The following is a 26,389-nucleotide window of genomic DNA, read 5'->3' as shown; positions in this document are numbered from 1 at the left end:
GGATCTAGAACTAGAAATACCATTTGAGCCAGCCATCCCATTACTGGGTATATACCCAAAGGATTATAAATCATGCTGCTATAAAGACACATGCACACGTATGTTTATTGCAGCACTATTCACAATAGCAAAGACTTGGAACCAACCCAAATGTCCAACAATGATAGACTGGATTAAGAAAATGTGGCACATATACACCATGGAATACTATGCAGCCATAAAAAATGATGAGTTCATGTCCTTTGTAGGGACATGGATGAAATTGGAAATCATCATTCTCAGTAAACTATCACAAGGACAAAAAAACCAAACACCACATGTTCTCACTCATAGGTAGGAATTGAACAATGAGAACACATGGACACAGGAAGGAGAACATCACACTCTGGGGACTGTTGTGGGGTGGGGGGAGTGGGGAGGGATAGCATTAGGAGATATACCTAATGTTAAATGACGAGTTAATGGGTGCAGCACACCAGCATGGCACATGTATACATATGTAACTAACCTGCACATTGTGCACATGTACCCTAAAACTTAAAGTATAATAATAATAAAATAAAATAAAATAATAATAAAAATAAAAAAAAAGTTGTTGCATTTTGACAAATGCTTTTTCTGCATCTAGTGAGATGATCATGTGATTTTTTTTTCGTGTTCATATGGTGTATTACATTCATTGTTTTTTTGGATATTAAATTGACTTTGCTTGCATAGGATAAATCCCACTTGGTAATTGTGTAAAATACTTTTGATCAGTTCAGGATTCTGTTTGCTAGTCTTTGCATTGATATTCATAAGAGACATTGGTCTATTTTATTTTCCTGTGATGTCTTCACCTGGTGTTATATCAATGTAATACTGGCTTCATGAAATGATTTAGAAATATCCCTCCATCTTTATCTTTTGGAAGATATTGTGAAGAATTGGTGTTGATTCATCTTTGGCTCTTTGGGAGGATTCAGTGGTGCAGCCATCTGTGGGTAGGTTTTTGAGAATTGATTCAATCTCTTCACTTGTTAAAAGTCTACTTATATTGTCTATTTCTTATTGAATCAGTTTTTTGTGTGTGTCTTTCTAGAAATTTGACAATTTCATCCAAGTTATCTAATTTGTGGGCAAAATTGTTCATTGTATTCCCTTATAATCCTTTTTATTTCTGAAAGAAGATCAGTGCTAGCATCCCCTCTCTCGTTTCCAATTCTAATAATTTGAGCCTTCTCTATTTCTCCTGGTCAGCTTAGCTAAATGTTTGTTAATATTGTTGATCTTTTCAAATAACCATCTTTTGATTTCATTGATTTCCTTTAGTGTTTTTCTATTCTCTATTGTATTAATTTCTGCTGTAGTCATTATTATTTCCTTCCTTTCACTTTCTTTACATTTAGTTTACTCTACCTTTTCCATAGTCTTAAGTTGAGCTGTTAGGTTATTGATTTGAGATTTTTCTTCTTTCTTAACATAGGTTTTATAACTATAAATTTCCCTCTAAGGACTGCTCAATATGTTGTGTCTTCCTTTTCTTTTTTTTTCTTTTTTTTTTTGAGATGGAGTCTCGCTCTGCCACCCAGGCTAGAGTGCAGTGGCATGACCTCAGCTCACTGCAACCTTCACCTCCCAGATTCAAGCAGTTCTCCTGCCTCAGCCTCCTGAGTAGCTGGGATTACAGGCATGTGCCACCACGCCTGGCTAATTTTTTTGTATTTTTAGTAGAGACAGTGTTTCACCATATTGGCCAGGCTAGTCTCGAATTCCTGACCTTGTGATCCACCCACCTCGACCTCCCAAAGTGTTGGGATTACAGGCGTGAGCCACCGCACCCGGACTGTGTCTTCATTTTCATTAATCTCAAAGTATTTTTATGATTTCTCTTGTGATTTATTCATTGACCCGTTTGTTATTTAGGAGTATGTTATTTAATGTCCACATATTTGTGAGTTTCCCATTTTTTTCCAGTTATGGATTTGTAATTTCATTCCATTGTGGTGTGAGTATATATTTTATATTATTCTAGCATTAAAATTATTGAGGTTTGTTTTACGGCCTAGCATCTTGTCTATCCTGGAGAATTTTCCATGTACACTTGAGATGAATGTATATTTCATTGTTATTGGAGAAAGTGTTCTAGAGATGTCTGGTCTAGTTGGTTTATAGCATTGTTAAAATCTTCTGTTTCCTTATTTATCATCTGTGTAGTGGTTCTAACCATTATTGATAGTGGGATGTTGAAGTCTCCAACTGTTGTTCTTAAATTGTCTCTTTTTCCCTTCCTTTCTCTTGGTGTTTGCTTCATGTATTTTTGGTACTTTGTTATTAGGTGCACACATGTTTATAATTGTTATATCTTCCTGATGGAGTGATCCTTTTATAATTATAAAATATCCTTCCTTATTTTTAGTAACTTTTTTTATTTTAAAATCTATTTTATCTGCTATCAGTACAGCCACACCAGCTTTATTGTGGTTACTGTCATATATCTTTTCCTTTTATACTGTTATATACCTTTTGCTTTTAATGTATTTGTATCTTTGAATCTCAAGTGTGTCTTCTATAGAGAGCATATAGTTGATTCATGTTTTTAATCCAGTCTGCCAATCTCTGCCTTTTAATTGGATTGTTAAATCCATTTACCTTTAATGATATTATTGACGTGGTTGGATTTACCTCTGCCATCTTACTGCTTGTTTTGTTTCATGACTTTTTTGTTTCTCTGTTTTTCTTTTATTGTTTTTTTTTGTATTGAATGAATACTTTCTAATGTAGAATTCATTTCTGTACTGATTTTTCACTACATTTTAAAAGTTTTTTAAATGGCTTCTCTAGAGTTTACCATAAACCTCTTAATTTAACAGAATTAGCTTCAGATCGCACCTGTAATCCCAGCACTTTGGGAGGCCAAAGTGGGGGTGGATCACCTGAGGTCAGGAGTTCAAGACCAGCCTGGCCAACATGGTGAAACTCTGTCTCTACTAAAAATACAAAAATTAGCCGGGTGTGGTGGCGGGTGCCTATAATCCCAGCTACTTGGGAGGCTGAGGCAGGAGAATTGCTTGAATCCAAGAGGTGGAGTTTGCAGTGAGCCAAGATTGTGCCATTGCACTCCAGCCTGAGCAACAGCAGCGAAACTCCGTCTCAAAAAAAAAAAAAAAAAAAAATTAGCTTCAGATTTATACTGGCTTAATTCCAGTGACATATAGATATGTTACTTCTGTCTAGTTCAACTCCTTTTCCCACCTTTTGTGGTATAATTTTATACACATTACATCTCTTAATATTTGATATGGTTTGGCTCTGTGTCCCCACCCAAATCTCATCTTGAATTGTAATCCCCACATGTGAATGGAGGAAGGTGATTAGATCATGAGAGCAGTTACCCCCACGCTGTTCTCATGAGATCTGATGGTTTTATAAGCATCTGGCATTTCCCCTGCCTGCACCTCTGTCTTTCCTGCCGTCTTCTGAAGAAGGAACTTGCTTCTTTTCCCCCTTCTGCCATGATTGTAAGTTTTGTAAGTTTCTTGAGGCCTCCTCAGCCATGTGGAGCTGTGAATCAATTAAACCTCTTTTGTTTATAAGTTACCTAGTCTTGGCTGGGTGCGGTGGCTCACACCTGTAATCCCAGCATTTTGGGAGGCTGAGGTGGGCGGATCACCTGAGGTCAGGAGTTTGACACCACCCTGGCCCCCATGGTGGTGGGCCACCATGGGTTTCAACATAGTGAAACCCCCATCTCTACTAAAAATACAAAAATTAGCTGGGTGTGGTGGTGGGTGCCTGTAATCCCAGCTACTTGGGAGGCTGAGGTGGGAGAATTATTTGAACCTGGAGGGTAATGGTTTTGCAATGAGCCAAGATCACACTCCAACCTGGGTGACAGAGCAAGACTCCACCTCAAAAAAAAAAAAAGTTACCTAGTCTTGGGTAGTTTCTTTATAGCAGTGTGAGAATGGAGTAATATAGGAAATTGGTACTGGAATTGGGGTACTGCTATAAAGTTAGCCTGAAAATGTGTAAGCCATATTGGAACTGGATAATGGGCAGAGGCTGGAATAGTTTGGAGGGCTCAGAGGAAGACAGAAAGATGTGGGAAAGTTTGGAACTTCCTAGAGACTTGTTGAATGGTTTTGACCAAAATGCTGATTGTGATGTGGACAATGAAGTCCAGGCTGAGGTAGTCTCAGATGGAGATGAGGAACTTACTGGGAACTGGAGCAAAAGTCACTCTTGCTATGCTTTAGTAAAGAGACTGGTGGCCTTTTGCCCCTGCCCTAGAAATCTGAGGAACTTTGAACTAGAGAGAGATGATTTAGGGTATCTGGTGGAAGAAATTTCTAAGTGGCAAAGCATTCAAGAGGAAGCAGAGCATAAAAGTTTGGAAAATTTGCAGCCTGACCATGAGGTAGAAAAGAAAGACCCATTTTCTGAGGAGGAAATAGAGACAGCTGTAGAAATTTGCATAAGTAATGAGAAACTGAATGTTCATAGCCAAGTCAATGGGGAAAATATCTCCAGGGCATGTCAGCGATCCTCAGAGCAACGCCTCTTATCACAGGCCTGGAGGCCTGGAGGTAAAAATGGTTTCTTGGGTCAGGCCCAGGGTCCCCACTGCTCTGTGAAGCCTCAGGACATGGCATCCTGTGTCCCAGCCACTTCAGCTCCAGCTGTGGCTAAAAAGGGCCAAGGTACAGCTTGGGCCATTGCTTCAGAAGGTGGTCTTGGGCCTGCGGGTGCACAGAAGTCAAGAATTGAAGTTTGGGAACCTCCACCTAGATTTCAGAGGATGTATGGAAATGCTTGGATGTCCAGGCAGAGGTCTGCTGAGGAGGTGTAGCCCTCATGGAGAACCTCTGCTAGGGCAGTACTTAAGGGAAATGTAGGGTTGGAGCCCCCACACAGAGTCCCCACTGGAGCACTGCCTAGTGGAGCTGTGAGAAGAGGGCCACTGTCCTCCAGACCTCAGAACAGTGGATGCATCAACACCTTGCACTGTGCACTTGGAAAAGCCACAGACACTCAACACCAGCCCATGAAAGCAGCCAGGTGGGAGCTGCACCCTGCAAAGCCACAGGATTGGAGCTGCCCAGGCCTGTGGGAATGCACCTCTTGCGTTAGCATGACCTGGATGTGAGACGTGGAATCAAAAGAGATGATTTAGAAGCTTTAAGATTTAATGACTGGCCTGCTGGATTTCAGACTTGCATGGGGCCTGTAGCCCTTTTGTTTTGGTCAATTTCTTCCATGTGAAATGACACCATTTATCCAATGCCTCTACCTGCATTGTATCTTGGAAGGAACTAACTGGTTTTTTTATTTTACAAGCTCATAGGCAGAAGGGACTTGCCTTGCTCAGATGAGATGTTGCACTGTGGACTTTTGAGTAAATGCTGAAATGAGTTTAGACTTTGGAGGACTGTTGGGAAGGCATAATTGGTTTTGAAATGTGAAAGTATATGAGATTTGCAAAGGGCCAGGGGCAGAATAATATGCTTTGGTTCTGTTTCCCTACCCAAATCTCATCTTGAATTGTAATCCTCATGTGTTAAGGGAGGGACCTGTAATTCTCCCATATCAAGGGAAGGAGGTGATTGGATCATGGGGGCGTTTCACCCTGCTCTTCTCATGATAGTGAGATCTTATGCAATATGATGGTTTTATAAGCATTTGGCATTTCCCCTACTTGCACTTCTCTTTTTCCTGCTGCCTTGTGAAGAGGTACTTGCTTTTCCTTCCCCTTCCGCCATGATTATAAGCTGCTTGAGGCTTCCCCAGCCATGTGGAACTGTGAGTCGATTGAACCTCTTTTGTTTAAAAATTACCCAGTCTTGGGTATTGCTTTAAAGCATTGTAGAATTGATCTAATACAATATTACAAACACAAAAATATATTGTTATAATTATAAATTTACCATCTGTCATCATTTCTATCACCCATTAGAGTTTGGTCCCATCCACCTCTTGTGTGCTGTTTTGGCATATATATTACACATATATTACATTTTTATGTTATAGGTCTAACAATATATCATATGTTATTTTATACTATTTCTTCTTTAATCAGTTAAGAAATAGAAAATATGCATTCATATTGTCTTTTAAAATTGCGTAATTTTCTTTATAATGCCTTGTTTTTTGTGTAGATTCTAATTACCATCTGTGTTCATTGCTTTCAGCCTGAAAAATTTCCTCTAGCATTTATTGTAAGGAAAGTCTACTAGCAACAAATTCTTCAGTTTTTTAAAAATCTGGGGCAGTCTTTATTCCACCTTCATTTTTGGAACACATGTTTGTTGGATATAGGATTCTTGGTTGACATTTTTCTTCTATAGGCAGTATGAATATATTATCCCACTGCTTTTTGGCCTCTATTGTTTATTTTGAGAAGTCAGCTGTTAATCTTATTGGGACTCCCTTGTAAGTGATATATTGTTTTTCTCTTGCCACTTTCAAGATTTTCTCCTTATTTTGACTTCTAGCATTTTAACTCTTATATATAAGTTTGTAGACCTCTTTGTGTTTATCTTACATGGAGATTGTTAAGCTTCTTGAATGTGTTATTGTTTTTCAATAAATTTGGAGAGTTTCAGCTCCTGTTTCTTTGAATATTTTTATGTACCTTTTTCTTTTCTCTACTTCCAATACTCTCTTTATGTGTAAGGGTGTCCCATATTTCTTCAAGGCTGTTTTCATGTTGCTTCATTCTTTTTCCTCTTTATTTTTTGGCTTGAATTACTTCCATATATTTATCTTCAAGTTCAATTCTTCTCTCTTCTGCCAGTTCAGATTTGCTGTTGAGCCCTAGTAGTGATTTAAAACTTTTTTCAGTTATTGTTCTTTTTCACTCTAAAATTTTCATTTCTTTTTTCCAATTTATATTTTTAATTTCTATTATCTTATTTGCTGCAACATTGTTATAATACCTTCCTTTGCTTATCTAATCATGGATTTCTTTAATTCTGTGAACATGAACTAACATGTTAGTTCATTTTTACACTGCTGATAAAGACATACCCAAGACTGGGCAATTTACAAAAGAAAGAGTTTTAATGGTCTCACAGTTCCACGTGGCTGGGGAGGCCTCACAAGAAATCATGGTGGAAGGTGAGAGGCACATCTCATGTGGCAGCAGACAAGAGAAGAGAATGAGAGCCAAGTGAAAGGGATTTCCCCTTATAAAACCATCAGATCTCATGAGACTTATTCACTACCATGAGAACAGTGTGGGGGAAACCACCCCCATGATTCAATTATCTCCCACTGGGTTCCTGCCACAACATGAGAGAATTATGGGAGCTACAATTTAAGATAAGATTTGGGTGGGGACACAGCCAAACCATATCATTTTGCCGCTGGCCCCTCCCAAATCTCATGTCCTCACATTTCAAAACCAATCATGCCTTCCAAACAGTCCCCAAAAGTCTTAACTTATTTCAGCATTAACTCAAAAGTCCACAGTCCAAAGTCTCATCCAAGACAAGGCAAGTTTCTTCCACCTATAAGCCTGTAAAATCAAAAGCAAGTTAGTTACTTCCTAGATACAAAGGGGATACAGACATTGGGTAAGTACAGGCATTCCAAATGGGAGAAATTGGCCAAAACAAAGGGGCTACTGGCTCCATGCAAATTCAAAATCCGGCAGGGCAGACAAATCTTACAGCTTCATAATGATCTCCTTTGACTTCATGTCTCACATCTGGGTCATGTTGATTCAAGAGGTGGATTCTCATGGTCTTGGGCAGTTCTGCCTCTGTGGCTTTGTGGGGCACAGGCTCCCTCCCGGCTGCTTTCATGGGCTGGGGTTGAGTGTCTACAGCTTTTCCAGGCACACGGTGCATGCTGTTGGTGGATCTACCATTCTGGGGTCTGGAGGACAGTGGCCATTTTCTCACAGCTCCACTAGGCAGCACACCAGTGGGGACTCTGTGTGGGGGTGCCCACCTCACATTTCCCTTCTGCACTGCCCTAGCAGAGGTTCTCCATTAGCACCCCACTCCTGCAGCAAACTTCTGTCTGGACATCCAGTCGTTTCCATACATCCTTGAAATCTAGGCGAAGGTTCCCAAACCTTGATTCTTGGCTTCTGTGCACCTGCAGGCTCAATACCATGTGGATGCCGCCATGGCTTGGGGCTTGCACCTTCTGAAGCTATGGCCCCAGCTGTATCTTGGGCCCTTTTAGTCATGGTTGGAGCAGCTGGGATGCAGGGCACAGCAGAGGGATCCTGGGCCTGGCCCATGAAGCCATTTTATCCTCCTAAGCCTTTAGACCTGTGATAGGAGAGGCTGTCCCAAACGTCTCTGACATGACCTGGAGACATTTTCCCCATTGTCTTGGGGATTAACATTTGGCTCCTCATTACTTATGCAGATTTCTGCAGCTGTCTTCAATTTTCTCTTAAAAAATGGGATATTTGTCTCTATTGCATTATCAGGCTGCAAATTTTCTGAACTTTTATGCTCTGCTTCCCTTTTAAAACTGAATACCTAGCCGGGTACGGTGGCTCATGCCTGTAATCCCAGCATGTTGGGAGGCTGAGGCAGGTGGATCACTTGAGGTCAGGAGCTTGAGACCAGCTCTGGCCAACATGTTGAAACTCAATCTCTACTAAAAATGCAAAATTAGCTGGGTGTGGTGGCACATGCCTGTAGTCCCAGCTACTCAGGAGGCCAAGACAGGAGAATCGCTTGAACCTGGGAGGTAGAGGCTGCAGTGAGCCGAGATCACACCACTGCACTGCAGCCTGGGTGAGACAGAGAGAGACTCTGTCTCAAAAAAATAATAATAAAATAAATAAAACTGAATACCTTTAACAGCACCCAAGTCACCCCTCGAATGCTGTGTTTCTTAGAAATTTCTTCCACTGGCCGGGTGCAGTGGCTCATGCCTGTAATCCCAGCACATTGGGAGGCCAAGGCGGGTGGATCACTTGAAGTCAGGAGTTCGAGGCTAGCCTGACCAACATGGAGAAGCCCTGTCTCTACTAAAAATACAAAATTAGCTGGGCGTGGTGGCTCATGCCTGTAATCCCAGCTACTTGGGAGGCTGAGGCAGGAGAATCTCTTGAACTCAGGAGGCGGAGGTTGTGGTGAGCTGAGATTGCGCCATTGCACTCCAGCCTGGGCAACAAGAGCGAAACTCTGTCACAAAAGAAAAAAAGGAAAAAGTCCGGGTGTGGTGGCTCATGCCTGTAATCCCAGCACTTTGAGAGGCTGAGGCGGGTGGATCACAAGGTCAGGAGATCGAGACCATCCTCTCTAACATGGTGAAACCCTGTCTCCACTAAAAATAAAAAAAATTAGCTGGGCATGGTGGCGGGTACCTGTAGTCCCAGCTACTTGGGAGGCTGAGACAGGAGAATGGCACGAACCTGGGAGGCAGTGCTTGCAGTGAGCTGAGATCGCGCCACTGCACTCTAGCCTGGGCAACAGAGTGAGACTCCATCTCAAAAAAAGAAAGAAAGAAAGAAATTTCTTCCACCAGATATTCTAAATAACTTCTCTCAAGCTCAGAGTTCCACAAATCTCTAAGACAGGGGCAAAATGCTGCCAGTCTCTTTGCTTAAACATAACAAGAGTCTTCTTTGCTCCAGTTCCCAAGAAGTTCCTCATCTCCATCTGAAACCACCTCAGCCTGGATTCCATTGTCCATATCATTATCAGCATTTTAGTCAAGGCCATTCAACAAGTGTCTAGGAAGTTCTAAATTGTTCCACATTTTCCTCTCTTCTTCTGAGCCCTTCAAACTGTTCCAACCTCTGCCTGTTACCCAGTTCCAAGGTCGCTTCCACATTTTTGGGTATATTTATAGTAGCGCCCCACTCCAGGTACTGATTTACTGTGTTAGTCCATTCTCATGCTACTGATAAAGACATACCTGAGACTGGGTAATTTACAAAGGAGAAGGGGTTTAATTGACTTACAGTTCCACATGGCTGGGGAGGCCTCACAATCCTGGTGGAAGGTGAAAGGCACATCTCACATGGCAGCAGACAAGAGAAGAGAATGAGAGCCAAGTGAAAGGGGTTCCCCTTATAAAATCATCAGATCTCATGAGACTTATTCACTACCATGAGAACAGTATGGGGGAGACCACCCCCATGATTCAATTATCTCCTACTGGGTCCCTCCCACAACATGAGGGAATTATGGGAGCTACAGTTCAAGATGAGATTTGTGTTGGGGACATAGCCAAACCTTTTCAGCTACTTTGAAGTTTTTGAAAAACCAGAGTTCTGGTCACTCTCACAGGCAGTTTCTGTTGCCTGCCTGGTGTATATGTCACACTTTCTTGTTTCTTATCATGCCTTGTAAGGTTTCTTTTTGTTGTTGTTGTTTTTGGTTTTTGGATACTGGACATATTAGATAACATACTGTAGCAACTTTGGTTGCTACCCCCCTCTTCCTTGTATTAAGTCTCTGATCTTGCTGTCAAGAAGGTGCAGTTTTTGGGTATGCTCACTGTCACCCTGCAGTGGTGTTTTGTCAAGGCTTTCTTCTTTTTCTTTGACCACACCAAGCTGTTAAACATCACTAATTTCTGGTTGATTGGTCTATTGCTTTCTTTTTTTTTGTTTTTGCTTTTATTTATTTATTTATTTTTATTTAAAATAAAATGTATTCATTTTTATTTTTTAATTTTATATTATATATGTTTTTATTATACCTTAAGTTCTAGGGTACATGTGCACAACGTGCAGGTTTGTTACATATGTATACATGTGCCATGTTGGTGTGCTGCACCCATTAACTCATCATTTACGTTAGGTATATCTCCTAATGCTATCCCTCCCCACTTTCCCCACCCCACAACAGGCCCTGGTATGTGATGTCCCCCTTCCTGTGTCCAAGTGTTCTCATTGTTCAATTCCTACCTATGAGTGAGAACATGCAATGTTTGGTTTTGTTGTCTTTGTGATAGTTTGCTGAGAATGGTGGTTTCCAGCTTCATCCATGTCCCTACAAAGGACATGAACTCATCTTTTTTTTGTGGCTGCATAGTATTCCATGGTATATATGTGCCACATTTTCTTAATCCAGTCTATCATTGATGGACATTTGGGTTGGTTCCAAGTCTTTGCTATTGTGAATAGTGCCACAATAAACATACGTGTGTGTGTGTCTTTATAGCAGCATGATTTATAATCCTTTGGGTATATACCCAGTAATGGGATGGCTGGCTCAAATGGTATTTCTAGTTCTAGATCCCTGAGGAATTGCCACACTCTCTTCCACAATGGTTGAACCAGTTTACAGTCCCACCAACAGTGTAAAAGTGTTCCTATTTCCCCACATCCTCTCCAGCACCTGTTGTTTCCTGACTTTTTAATGATCGCCATTCTAACTGGTGTGAGATGGTATCTCATTGTGGTTTTGATTTGCATTTCTCTGATGGCCAGTGATGATGAGCATTTTTTCATGTGTCTGTTGGCTGCATAAATGGTCTATTGTTTTCAGTAATTCTCTGGGGCATATATTGCGCTAAAACTACTTTCATGTAATTTTGGCTCCTTGGAAAGAATAATTCCTGAGATCAGTGTTTGATCTTGTTCTGAACTCAAGTGGCCTTCTCCCAGTTGTCTTAGTCCCTGGTTGTTTCCTGCAAACTAGTTAGCCTACAGTTTAACCTCTATCTTGAATCTCCACTGAATTGCATTTCACCAAACCTCCACTGTACTTTAAAGCACCCTTAGATTTGAACGTCTTCAGGCTATGTTGCAAATGAAGTTAGTTTATTTGGGACAAGATTAGGAGCTTTTTAATTTTTTTTTTTTTTTTTTTTTTTTTTTGCCGCCTTCTACCTCCAGGCAAAATCTCTGAGCTAGGGCTCTAGAGCTGGGGGTAGGGACAATGGAAAGCTTCTCTCTGAGTGACACTCACACTGTCAGACCTGAACACTCCTTAGAGGGGAAAGTAGCAGCCTGAGGTCTTCTTGGATTGCCTCTCATGGAGTAGAACCACTGCCTTACAAGCCCAGACAATCAGGGACCCATGATTCTCAGCATGCTATGCATAGAGTAGAGTATTTATTATATAAATAGGGGCTGGGTGGAAAAAGACAACCCCTACTTGTTACCTGCATTTACCCAGTACCTAGACTCAACACCAGATAGCTGGAGGCAGTGTAAAAATCCATGATGTCCTGTTCCTTCTGGGAAGAAAGCCATCTGATTGGGAGCTAGAGGGTTAGGGAGCTCTGTGTTCTTGGCTACAGCATTCTGAAATGGAGTTGCTGCCTCACTGAGCTAAGGAGAGGAAGGAGCAGTCATGGTTCAAATACCATAGATTATTGCCTTTCTTACTGAATCTTCATAGATTTTCTCAAATAGATGTTTTTGGAACTTCTCCATAGCACCATTTTTAGAGGCTTTAAGTGGTGTATTTAAAAAAATAATAGTTACCAGTTTCACTGGGGTGGGGGGCGGTGGGAAGGGCAGCGTTGCTCCTCACACTATCATGCTGGAAGTCATTCATTGAGAGGATTTTAAAATTCATTCTCACATAGTACTGGCCTGGAAGTAAATGTAAACGGTGTAAGTTTTTACAGTAGAGAGCTAATATTGAACGTAAGATCTGCTTTGTCTAAAGTGCATCTTGCTACCTACATGGGGGTTAGGAAAACTTTGTCAGTGAGTAAACTATCATACCAGATAATTCAGGGCTTTGATTCCCCTTTCCTCAGTTCTCAAGCAGTTGTCAACATCTAAGTTCACAATACTCAGCCAAATAAAACTCTTGCTCATAGCTGATAGTTACATTTATCCTCTAAATCAGCCAGTCACTTTTATTTTACTTGATTTTTCCTTCAGGGTACTCCAAGCATATATATTTAACACGATTCAACAATGGCTTTTGAAGATAGGCAATGAAATTAACAACGGTAACATTGAACTTCAGCACCACGTATGTACTTGTAAGGATTTTTGACGTTATATTTTGCCTCGGCTGGCAAATTTCTTCAAGGAAAAACAATGCTCTCCCTATTTAAATGAAGCAGAAGGTTGAGAGGGCAAAATAGAAGCTTGTATAATAATTTCTCAAATAATTTTCAATGGATTTTTTTAAGCAAAATGTTTCTGCCTCTGGAATGGAGTTTTGGAATTGAAGAGTCAATGAGCAAATATGTTAAAGCTGGAAGTATGGATTCAGGTGATCCCTAGGCTTGGGAGAAGTTCCTCTGACAACCAAAATGAATAAGAAAAAGGGTAACAGAGTCCTTTTCACATGGTGGGACTCAGTAAATGTTCATTGAATGAATTTAGGAAGAATATTCCAGCACTGTTGGTGTCTAATAGTGCTGCTACATTAATCCCTTCTTTGGCAAAAATGCTTGATTTACCATTAGGGATTTATCTCCATGGAATCATATGCTCAATTTGTTATTTTCTAGAATTTAATTTTTATAGTATGGGATTACTTAGAAAGTGCCTTTGTATATCTCAATTTTAACACTGCATTATTATAATTAATCTGTGTAGAAAACTTGCAAGATTGTAAACTCCATGAGGAATTATGTGTATCCTGTGTATCCGTATTAACTCTTATTAATATTTAGAAACAGAAAAGTTGGATATAGGAGACAAGATGGCTGACTAAATTCAGCCAGGAGAAGCATCTGCCACTGAGGGACCAGAAGATCGGAAAGCATATCTTTAGAGGGAAGGTATTGAGGGTGGACAGAGGGAAGATACAGATGCTGGGCTAAAGGGGAAGGAAGCTGGAAACCCTGCACAGGGATACCACACACTGGGACTCCTTCCTCGCCCCCAATGACTCTTGGGGAAATAGTGAGCTAAGCAGGCGAGAAGTGACCTTCTCTTGCTGTAGGCATCTGGAATTCAGACAGCAGGAGATCCCAGGACCCCCACAGTCACTTGAGCTGACAGAGAGAGAGAGCTGCTTAGAGAGGTGGTATGGGTGGTACTCCCAGCTAGTGTGGAGCCTGGAGGGTTTGCTGCGGGAGCGTCTATAGTGGGGCACAGTCAGGGATGCCTATCCCCAAGGCCTGCCTTGCTCCTTTAGGAGACATTAGTCTTAGGGGAACTATCGGACCTGAACAATACAGAGTGATCTTGCCCATAAGACAGGGCCAGTTTCACCTGAGCACCCCCCTGTCTTGTGGACTCTCCCAGGACTCCAGCCTGACCATGCCTGTTTGCAGTGCAGCCTTGGATGCCCAGCTGAGGTGCCTCCCAGGGGCCTGCATCATAGCTCCTGTACTGGCAGACCATGCCTGACCATTGGAGAGCTCCAGCAGAGCACCCCCAACTAATGAGCACCAGCCCGCCCATGTACTCTCCCCATCACAGCCTCCCCCATGCCATTTGCCAGTGTGTACTCACCCATGACCACCCCCTACATTGCTTTGCTAGTGTGGTTGCATGTATTCAGACCTTGCCCCTCCTTCCCCACCAGCCCACATGTGCACATGCACCCTACTGTGCCAACTGCTGCCACTGTGAGTGCATCACACTCCCCACCGCATAACCAATGCAAACGTATGCAAGACCAGTGGCCCCACACTCTGTCCTGCACTGCCATTGCCATTGGAGTGTTCGTGGGTACAGAGACTGCTAACCTTGTGCCTGCCAGTGCCCCGCCACTGTGCCAACACTGCTGCTGGCATGAAACTACACACGGATGCCAGCAGACCTGCCTCCCACCTTGTGCAGCCACTGCTGCCTGTGTGAGTATATTCACAGAGGTTACCAGTCCTGCACCTGCCAGCACTGTGCCCTCATGCATGAACATGCACAGGGACATTGGTGAGCTACCCCCTGCAACATGCTGCACTGCCGCCACTGCAAATGTCCACATCCCTGCCCTCATTAGTGCCCCACCATAGCTGATGAGCATGCACCCTGCTGCACTGCTGCTGCTCCTGGCATGTGTAAACAAGCACGGATCCCGCTGTCACCACCTAATGAATTGCTTTGGTTGGCATCACCCATTGGAGTGTTGTGACCAGTGGTCTGGGAACACCTTGGCTCTTTCAATACAGTAGGTTCCTAACCTTGAGGGGCCAGATAACAAAGCTGGGGACCTGATACCAGATCCTAGAGTTAGAGCATGCAGACCAGAAGGCCTAAGCTGAGACTTGAACCCCTAAAATCTTCCAGAAATGAAGCAGGTTGACTGAACCCAACTTATACCAGAATCAAACCTCCAAGGATGTCAAAGAGGAGGAAGGACAAAAGAAAATGCATTCTAAGGACAGCAGCTTCAAAGACTGAAGGAACTTCAGCTCACAAAGATTAGAAAGAGCCAGCACAAGAACTCTGGCAACTCAAGAAGCCAGAGTGTCTTCTTACCTCCAAACGACCACACTGTTCCCCAGCAATGTTTCTTAACCAGGCTGACATGACAGAAATAGAATTCAGAATATGTATAGGAACAAAGATCATCAACATACAGGAGAAAGTTGAAACTCAATCCAAAGAATCTAAGGATTACAATAAAATGATACAGGAGATGATAGATGAAATGGCTATTATAAGAAAGAACCACCAGGCACGGTGGCTCACGCCTGTAATCCCAGCACTTTGGGAGGCTGAGGTGAGTGGATCGACTGAGGTCAGGAGTTCGAGACCAGCCTGGCCAACATAGTGAAACCCCATCTCTACTAAAAATACAGAAAATTAGCCGGGCATGGTGGTGGGCACCTGTAATTCCAGCTACTCAGGAGGCTGACGCAGGAGAATCGCTTGAACTCGGGAGGTGGAGGTTGCAGTGAGCCGAGATCATGCCATTGCACTCCAGCCTGGACAACAGGAGTGAAACTCTGCCTCAAAAAAAAAAAAAAAAGAACCAAACTAACCTGAAAGAAATGAAAAACACACTACAAGAATTTCATAATGCAATTGCAAGTATTAACAGCAGAATCAACCAAGCTGAGGAAAAAAATCTCAGAGTTTGAAGACTGGTTCTCTGAAATAACTCAGTCAGACAAAAATAAAGAAAAAACAATAAAGATGAATGAACAAAACCTCTGAGAAATATGAAATTATGTAAAAATATCAAATATACAACTCATTGGCATTCCTGAAAGAGAGAGAGTGAAACCAAGCAATTTGGAAAGCATATTTCAGGATATCATCCATGAAAATTTTCACAACCTCACTAAAGGGGCCAACATTCAAATTCAGGAAATGCAGAGAGCCCCTGAAAAATACTACAAAAGAAGACCATCCATGAGACACATAGTCATCAGATTCTCCAAGGTTGAAATGAAAGAAAAAATGTTAAAGGCAGGTAGAGAGAAGGGGCAGGTCACCTACAAGGCAAACTCCATAAGGCTAACAGCAGACATGTCAGCAGAAATCCTACAAGCCAAAAGAAATTGTGGGCTTACATTCAGCATTCTTAGAAAATAAATTCCAAACAAGAACTTCATATCTAGCCAAACTGAGCTTCATAAGCAAAGGAGAAATAAGATCCTTTTTAGACAAGCAAATGCTAAGGGAATTTTTTGTGACCAGATGTGCCTTACAGGAGGTCCTGAAGAGAGTGCTAAATATGGAAAAGAAAGACCATTACCAGCCACGACAAATACACACTTAGGTATTTAGACTACTATAAAGCAACCAGACAAACAAGTCTGCATAGTAGCCAGCTAACAACATGATAACAGGATCAAATCCACACATATCAATACTAACCTTGAACATAAATGGGCTAAATGCCCCAATTAAAAGGCACAGAGTGGCAAGTTGGATAAAGAATCAAAACCTAATAGTTTGCTGTCTTCAAGAGACCTGTCTCACATGCAGTGACACCCAAAGGCTCCAAGTGAAAGGATGGAGAAAAATCTACCAAGCAAATAGAAAACTGTAAAAACAAGAGTTGCTATTCTAATTTCAGAAAAAACACACATTCATTTTCCCTCCTGATCCATGTTCTTACCTCCAGTTTTTTTGTCATTGTTTTTCCTTTGCCTCCTTACTTCATTTTACCTGTGCTGCTTGGCTGTCTAAAACACTGGTCTCTAAACATTTTTTATTATGTACCTCTATTAGCAAAAAGTCTTTGAGCAAGCCTTTCTAACTTACTATTTCTGATTTGCATGCAAAAATTACTCAAATGACATGTTTGGTACATTATAAAACATACGCAGAAAGCCAAATGGTATGAAATTAACAATATTTAAAAATGATTTTTGGTAATGGTTCAAAAAACTGATTGAACAAGCTTCATGATTTTTTATAATTGCAGGTTTAAATTGCAGAGTAAACTTGTGATTATAAAGCTATTTGAAGGTCTGCTTCTAAATTCAGTTTCCTTCAATACTAATTTTTAATGGCAGTCACTGCTGAAATGATAGCTCAGAAAGAAACATGAATCCAAATTGAAGGAATACATCATTGGAATGATAATATTCACTTTTCATTTCCATCAGTCAGGCCAGGCGTGATGGCTCATGCCTGTAACTTGGCACTTTGTAAGGCCAAGGTGGGAGGATTGCTTTAAGCCCAGGGATTTAAGACCAACTTGGTCAACACAGTGAGACCTCATCTCTACAAAAAATAAAACAATTAGCCAGGCACAGTGGCACACACCTATAGTCCCAACTACTTGGGAGGCTGAGGTGAGAGGATCGCTTGTGCCTGGGAGGTCAAGGATGTACTAAACTATGATTGTGCCACTGCACTCCAGCCTGGGAAACAGAGTGAGACCATGTCTCAAAAAAAAAAAGAGAAATAAATTTCAATTCCATCAATCAGTTATGCAAAAGTTTTTTTTTTTAATTAACTAGTAATTTTTTCCATCTATCATAACGTCAATCAGTTGTTCTTACAGTAGTCTAAAACATTAGACAGTGTAGCATTCCTATATTTTAACAAAGTGTTCCCAGCCAATTGAAATGCTTTATTTCTAAGATTTTTAAAAGGATTAGAAACGTACTTCCAGATTTTATATATATGTAGATTTTAGACTTTTAAAAGGTGAGCTGTGTTTCATTTTTAGCAACAAACTCACACCAAGATGGAAATATTTCCTCCTATCCATTTTCAAAATGACCTCTCCATAGTATAAGTTTCTTTTGCTCATTGTTAAATTTCACATATATTTGAAAGGGACAAATTAAGTGTGTGTGTATGTGTGTTTTTGTTTGTTTGTTTGTTTGTTTTTTGTAGAGATGGGGTTTCACCAAATTGCCCAGGCTGGTCTTGAACTCTTGAGCTCAGGCAGTCCTCCCACCTTGGCCTCCCAAAGTGCTGGGATTACAGGCATGAGCCACCATACCCGGCCTGATCTATGTTTGTTTGTTTCCTTCTTTCTTTTCTTTCTTTCTTTCTTTCTTTCTTTTCTTTCTTTCTTTCTTCTTTTCTTTCTTTCTTTCTTTCTTTCTTTTCTTTCTTCTTTCTTTCTTCCTTTTTCTTTCTTTCTTTCTTCCTTTTTCTTTCTTTCTTTCTTTCTTTTCTTTCTTTCTTTCTTTCTTTCTTTTTGTTTCTTTCTTTTTCTTTCTTTCTTTCTTTCTCTTTTCTTTCTTTCTTTTTCTTTCTTTCTTTTCTTTCTTTCTTTCTTTTTTTCTTTCTTTCTTTCTTTTCTTTCTTTCTTTCTTCTTCTTTCTTCCTCTCTCTTTCTTTATTTTTCTTTCTTTTTTTTTTGAGATGGAGTCTTGCTCTGTCACCCAGGCTGGACTGCAGTGGCACATTCTCAGCTCACTGCAACCTCTGCCTCCCATGTTCAAGTGATTCTCCTGCCTCAGCCTCCCAAGTAGCTGGAATTACAGGTGTGTGCCACCACACCAGGCTAATTTTTGTATTTTTAGTAGAGACAGGGTTTCACCATCGTGGCCAGGCTGGTCTTGAACTCCTGACCTCGTGATCCACCTGTTTCGGCCTCCCAAAGTGCTGGGATTACAGGCATGAGCTACTGTGCCTGGCTCATTTATTTCTTAATATCAGCTAAGAAGTGGCTAATTACTCACTTGTTATCCCTGAAAAGATTAGTAAATTTGGAAGAAGTCTTTTCACAAAAGAAAAGCAGTTAATTCATCTTAAAATTTCTTTTAAGAATTTTATATAAGAATCACAGTAAATCTATATTTTAGTACAAAAATTATATTCACTTTCCATCTCATTAAAAAGAATTACATATCTTTAGGAAAGTGAAAGATATCCTTTGTTTTTAATTTATTTTAATTTTAAATTCACCTATGATTTATTGTTTGTCCTTGATTCTACCATTTAATCTCTCTAATATAACTTTAAATTAAGATAATAACATCTATTTGTGCTTATTTCCTAAGGATAGTCCAAGGATTGATTAATATTTTATGTAAGCAAAAACAAGTTATTTCAATGATAGTATAATCTAGGCCATTGGTATATGAAAGAATAGTTAGGAATTTATGTACTTTCACAGAGAAGCAGCAGGGACATAGCTAGTAGAATATGTAAGGAAGTGTAGTATCTTTTTCTTGTGAAAAAGACTTGCCTCTTTAACTCTTTCTCAGGAAAGTTTGCCCCTTTTCCTGATACGTAAATTCAGGTGTCAAATACATTAATCAACATTGCTTTAGGTCATTAACAACCTTCCCATTTGAATCAAGAAGCAGGAAGTTTGGGTTTTTACTGGATAGGCTACTACTTTTCTTTTTTTTTTTTTTTTTTTTTGAGACGGAGTCTCCCTCTGTCCCCCAGGCTGGAGTGCAGTGGCACCATCTCGGCTCACTACAAGCTCCGCCTCACGGGTTCACGCCATTCTCCTGCCTCAGCCTCCCGAGTAGGTGGGACTATAGGTGCCTGCCACCACGCCCGGCTAATTTTTTGTATTTTTAGTAGAGACAGGGTTTCACTATGTTAGGCAGGATGGTCTCGATCTCCTGATCTCGTGATCCGCCTGCCTTGGTCTCCCAAAGTGCTGAGATTACAGGCGTGAGCCACCGCGCCTGGCCTAGGCTACTACATTTTATTTTTATTCATTCATTCAAGAAACGTTTACTAAGAACTTACTCCCTGATAAGTACTGTGTGTGGTATGCAGGGATAAGGTGATGGCTCATGTCTTACAGACTGGTTAATTGAGGAGATAGATGTACAAATGACTATAACAGAGATATGTACAAAGTACTGTAGAAACATGGGAAAGGGAGCAGATTAGAGCCAGTGGAAACTGGTAAGTCTTCTCAGAGTAGATCATGTTTAAGCCTAGAGAAATACTCCAGAACTAACCAAACAGAGAAAGGGAGTAGGGTATTTGACAAGTATGATGTGTCTAAATTTTGCATACAGGTTTTCTGCATTTTATTTCTGGGACCCAGCCTCAGCAAATACTGTAATGCAGAGGTTCTCAAACTTTCTCTATTCACAGTGCCCTTTGGGTTTCAATATTTTCACACTCCTAAGCCAAAAGAAATACCTCACAGTTAAGTTTATTAAGTAGGTAGATTCAACCCGCTTACTAAATATTTAATGTCCTAACAATTTATTAACCATTTGGAAAAGTATTACACATACATTGAAAGAAAAAACCTTTTATTCTCATTTAATCAATATCACTTACCAATGTAAGGCATGTACTCGTTGGCATGCTTCTCTGACCTTGGAATCGGATTGGACATTACCACCTTCATTTCCTGTTCCATGTTAATTTTCACACAGTACTTGTTTTTTTTTTTAATCACACAACCACCAATCAAACCAGTTTCAAAAAGATATGATGTCATCAAAATTAATACAGGGCATCTAAAGTTGAAAACTGTGAATTGTGTTAAGTTCATGCTGTGTCTGGTAGATGTTACATATTACTGTTATTTCCCTCAATTTAAAATCCTATGGCATCCTTGTGAGTTTGCTGTGGAGCCCTGGAATGCCTTGATGTGCAACTTGATGTGCAATTTGAGAATTGTAGGTTCTCACAGGTTATTATCTATGGCCAGGCTAAAGAAGAGATTAGTGGCTGGGCGTGTGGTTCATGCCTGTAATCTTAGCACCTTGGGAGGCTAAGGTGGGTGGATTGCTTCATCCCAGCAGCTCAAGTTCGGCCTGGGCAACATGGTGAAAGCCCATCTCTACAAAAAACACAAAAATTAGCCAGGCATGGTGGCGCATGTGCCTGTAGTCCCAGCTACTCAGGAGGTTAAGATGGGTGGATCACCTGAGCCTGGGGAGGTCAAGGTTGCAGTGAGCTATGATTATGCCTCTGCACTCCAGCCTGGGCAACAGAGTGACACCCCGTTTCAAAAAAATTAAATAAATAAATATCAATAAAAAGAAGAGAGTAGCTTAATGTCATATAGTGAGCAAAAGAAAATAGGGTCATGCTAGCTGATGATTTGATTTCATTAAGAATTATAATGTTGAAAGTTGGACACAGGCACGATCATTTCTATTTTAAAATTTGATGTGGTTTTTACTGTTTGATTTATTTAAATTGGGTCATTTGTATTATACTCATTTTTTAACAGATGGATGAGTTACATATATCTATGATCCGGTGGATGGTAAACTTGCTGATTTTAATGATACCCAACTTTACTGACCAAGACTGTCTCCTAAAGTTGGAGGAGGAAAGTGCTGAGAAACATGATATAAGAGTTGCGCGATTGGAGCTAGATGCGATTGAACTGACAAGGAAGTTGTACCAATACTCCAGCTATTTGAGCAGGTGAAGGTATCTGGTTATTTTATTGTTGCCCTTTTGAAGAATTGAATGTCGCATAAAGCAGAGAAGAGACAGTGACGTAGTAGCAATAGGAGTTATTTTAAAACCTTGAAAGAAATACTAGTTAAGTTTTTCAACTAGCTTTAACACTGTGAGCAGTTATAATATGAGATTTTGGTTTTTCTTTTGAAAACTGTTGGCATGGGCAGGATGAGAAGTGTGTGTATGTGGGAGTAAGAATTAGGAAAAAAGGACTCACTTTCTTGCATAAATAAGACACATCTTACACTTTTGCACATACTGGTGAGGGAGTGGATTTAAGAAGAATATTGTAGTTTCCTGTGTACTGTCATGTATTTTTTTAGACAGAGTTTTCTTCTGTCACCGAGGCCAGAATGCAGTGGCGTGATCTCGGCTCACTGCAGCCTCCACCTCCCAGGCTCAAGAGATTCTTATGCCTCAGCCTCCTGAGTAGCTGGGATTTACAGGCATGCACCACCATGCCTGGGTAATTTTTGTATTTTTAGTAGAGATGGAGTTTTGCCATGTTGGCCAGGCTCGTCTCGAACTCCTGATCTCAAGTGATCTGCCCACCTTGGCCTCCCAAAGTCCTGGAATTGCAGCCATGAGCCGCCATGCCCAGCCCTGAATGTGTACTTTTATGTGCTTCACTAAATGCCAACCAAAACTTCTTTTTACAAAATGGAAAAAAAAAAAAACCCCACAAACTCTTATATCTGAAAAGCTAAAAGATTTCCACTGAATAAAGATGAAGTCTGGAAAATTGTAATCTATTAACCAAGATGCAAGCTTGATGCTATGATTACTTTAAATTCAGGAAGTAGCTTTTACATTCTAAGCAAATTTTCCCTTCATTTCAATTCAGTATTACTAAGGGTCAAGAATAAGAGAGATGGAAGGGAGAAGGAGGACAAGGGTAAGAAACTGAGGAGACAAATTATTCTCCTTGGTGAGTCAGTAGCTGAATTATTATGGTGAACTTCCACTTTGTCTGGATTTTTTAAATTTTAAACACTTAGAAGAAGAACCAACAATAAATAGGTTATACTGAGCGTGTATGTGCTCTTTTTCTTTTTCTTTTTTCCCCTCTTTTTGCAGTTGTTGCAAAGGGATGGTAACAGCAATGGCTCTGAGTAAATCCACTAACTCACACAAAAATGCTACTGAAGACCTTTATGAGGTGGCTAAGTTGAAGGTAATAACGCTGTCTTTCCCTTAGTGTTGTTTTTGTTTTGTTTGTTTTTATCAGATTTTTGAGGTTCAATTGATGGACAACAAGCTCACATATTTAAAGAATACAATCTTGTAAGTTCTAAAATATGCATATACTCATAAAAACAATTAATAAAAACTAAAAATAGGAAACATACCAAACACACCCAGAGTTTCCTTGTACTCCTCTTTTATTTATCCTTCCAGCCTCATCATGTCACCAATGTCTGATCTACCATCTAACACCAAAGATTTTTTTATTTTCTAGAATTTATAAAAATGGAATTATAAAGAATATACTTTTCTTCTCTGACTTAGTTTACTAAGCATGATTACTTAGAGATTCACACATATTGTTGCTTTTATCAACCACTTACGCTTTTTAGTGCTGAGTAATATTTCATTGTATGGATAGAGACAATTTATTTATCTAGTCTCTGTTGATGTGCATTTGAATTGTTTCCAGTTAAATTATTACTAGATAACTTCAGTGCATATTCATATGTAAGTCTTTGAATGGACGTATACTTTCACTTCTCTTGGGTTGATATCTAGGAATGGAATGGCTGAGTCACATGGAATGTGTGTGTTTAACTTTGAAAGAAACGGTCAAACTGCCTTCCAAAGTGGCTAATGGGTACAAAAGTGCAGTTAGATAGAAGGAATAAGCTCTAGTATTCAATAGTACATTAGGGAAATTATAGTTAACAATAATTCACTGTATATTTCAAAATAGCTAGAAGAGAAGAATTGGCTATCTCCAACACAAAGAAAAGATAAATGTTTGAGGTGATGGATACACCTGTTACCCTGCTTTGATCTTTACACATTGTACACATGCATCAAGATATCACATGTACTCCAAAATATATACAAATATGATATATCAATTTCTTAAAAGGTGGTTAAACCATTTTTACACTCTTGCCAGCAGTATCTGAGAGTTCCAGTTGCCTTACATACTCACTGACACTTGATACAGTCAGTCTTTTTAAAATTTTTTTGAGATGGAGTCCCGCTCTGTTACCCAGGCTGGAGTGCAGTGGCATGATCTTGGCTCACTGCAACCTCCGCTTCCTGGGTTCAAGCAATTCTGCTGCCTAAGCCTCCTGAATAGGTGGGACTACAGGCGTGTGCCACTATGCCTGGCTAATTTTTGTATTTTTAGTAGAGATGGGGTTTCACCATGTTGACCAGGCTGGTCTCAAACTCCTGACCTCAAGTGATCCGCCCTCCTCGGCCTCTCAAAGTGATGGGATTACAGGTGTGAGCCACTGCGCCTGGCTGATATAGTCAGTCTTTTAAAATTATACATTCTAAGAAGTGAGTAGTGGGATGTTATTGTGGTTTTAATTTGCATTTTCTTAATGACCAATGATGTTGAACTGCTTTTCATGTGTGTATTTGTAACCGTGTATTTTCTGTGGTGTAATGTCTGTTCAAATATTTAAATATTTGACCCATTTAGTATTGATTTGTTTGTTTCCTTATTATTGAGTTTAGACAGCTGTTTTTTTCTCGATACCAAGTCTTTTATCAGATACATGATTTTAAAATATCTTCTCTCAGTCTGTGATTTGTCTTTTTTTTTTTTTCCTAAGATAGTATTTTACTATGTTGCCCAGGCTGGACTTGAACTCCTGAGCTCAAGTGATCTTCCCACCTCAGTCTCCAGAGTAGCCAGGATTACAGACATGAACCTCATGCCCAGTTATAGTGTCTTTCAAAGAGGGAAGTTCTTAATTTTGATGAAGTTCAATCTCTGATTTTTTTTCTTTTATAGACCTTGCTTTTGGTATTCTATCTAAAGAAATTTTTGCATAACAACATCATAAAGATTTTCTCCTATGTTTTCTTCTAGAAATTTTAGAGTTTTAGGCATTATATTCAAGTCTATGACCCATTTTGAGTTAACTTTTTAAAAATATGGTGCTGGGGATGGATTCAAGTTCATTTTGTGGCATTTGGAAATCCAATTGTTTTAGCACCATTTGCTGAAAAGGCTGTCCTTTCTCTATTGAGATGCCTTTGTAACTTGATTGAAAACCTTTTAACCATATGTCTTGGTTTTATTCTGGACATTCTGTTGTGTTCTGTTGATCCATTTGTCAACATTGTCACTGCCTCCAAACTGCCTTCATTACTATTGTTTGGTAATAAGTTTTAAAATCAGGTAATATAAATCCTCCAAATTTTTTTTTTCAAGATCAAGCTATTCTAGGTCCTTTGCTTTCCATATGAATTTTATAATTAGCCTATCAATTTCCTCAAGAAACCCTGCTGGGATTTTAATTGATATTATATCTATTGATCAGTTTGTGGATAATTGATATCTTAACAATATAGAGTCTTTAAATCTGTGAACATGGTCTATCTCTTCATTTATTTGTCTTTATTTATTTAAGCAAAGTTTTATAGTTGTCAGTGTATAGATCTTACATATCGTTTGTGAGATTTATCCCTAAATATTTCATATTTTGGTGCTACTATAAGTGGTATTATTTTATAATCACAATTTCTGATTATTCATTGCTAATATATAGAATTACAATGGGGTTTTAGTACATTAATCTCATATCCTGTGACCTTGCTGAATTCACTTATTCCTTCTAAGAAGTTTTTTTTTATTTTGTTTTTTTCAGATTCTTTGGGATTTTTAATACACAATCATGCAGTCATGTTATCTGCAGATAAGGACAGTTTTATTTCTTCCTTTCCAATCTATATATATTTTTTCTTTTTCTTGCCTTATTGCACTAATAAGACTCTATAATACTGGGTTGAAAAAGTAATGAGAGCAGATATCCTTGCCTTGGTCCATCTTAGGGAAAAAGTATTAATTGGTCATCTTTCAGTATAATGCTAGCTATAGGTTTTTTTTTATAGATACCCTTTATTAGATTGAGGAAATTCTTCTTTATTTCATGTTTGCTGAAAATTCTTTTTTTTTTTTTTTTAGTCAGTAATGGATGTTGGATGTTATCAAATCCTTTTGCTGCATCTATTGAGATGCTTATGAGTTGTCTTTTTTAGTGCGTTAATATGGTGAACTACATTTATTGATTTTTAAATTGAATGTTAAACCAGTATTGTATTCCTGGAATAAACTCCACTTGATCATGATGTATTGTCCTTCTTATATGTGGCAAATTCAATTGATTGATTGTTTAGAATTTTTGCACTGATGTTCATAAGGGATATTTATTAAATAGTTTTGTTTTGTAATATCTTTGGTTTTGATATCAGGGTAATGCTGGCCTTTTAAAATGAGTTAAGAAGTGTTTCTTACTCTTCTGTTTTAGAAATAATATGTGTAGAATTGTTTATTTCTTCTATAAATGTTTGGTAGAATTCACCAGTGAAGCATCTGGGCATTGTGGGAAAGTTTTTAACTAACAAATATAGAGCTCTCTAATTTCTTTAACAAGTTTAAATACATTTATCACATATAGAGCTATTATTTCCTTTTCTTGAGTGAGTTTTGGACTTGTAAGGAATTTGTGATTTCATCTAAGTTAGGAATTGGTGATTTCATCTAAGTTGTCTAATTTATTG

General features: G+C 39.5%; 1 protein-coding gene across 13 annotated transcripts in view; it reads left to right on the top strand.

Moving 5' to 3' along the window:
- The window catches only part of AXDND1 (axonemal dynein light chain domain containing 1), a 198,564-nt gene that overhangs the window by 108,982 nt on the left and 63,193 nt on the right, over positions 1-26,389 (top strand). For all 13 annotated transcript variants that reach the window (XR_008523274.2, XR_010137562.1, XM_054550597.2 and 10 more), the window contains 3 exons: positions 12,803-12,896; positions 21,405-21,604; positions 22,721-22,817. Coding sequence is in view for 11 of the 13 variants with exons in the window: in XM_054550597.2 (XP_054406572.1) it covers positions 12,803-12,896; positions 21,405-21,604; positions 22,721-22,817 (391 nt within the window). In the remaining 2 variants the exon portion in view is untranslated. The remainder of the gene's footprint in view (positions 1-12,802; positions 12,897-21,404; positions 21,605-22,720; positions 22,818-26,389) is intronic.

Source organism: Pongo abelii, chromosome 1 (genome assembly GCF_028885655.2).
Source record: "Pongo abelii isolate AG06213 chromosome 1, NHGRI_mPonAbe1-v2.0_pri, whole genome shotgun sequence".
NCBI lineage: Eukaryota > Metazoa > Chordata > Mammalia > Primates > Hominidae > Pongo > Pongo abelii.
The sequence above is the reverse complement of the archived record's forward strand: the minus strand, read 5'-3'. Positions and strand labels throughout refer to the sequence as shown.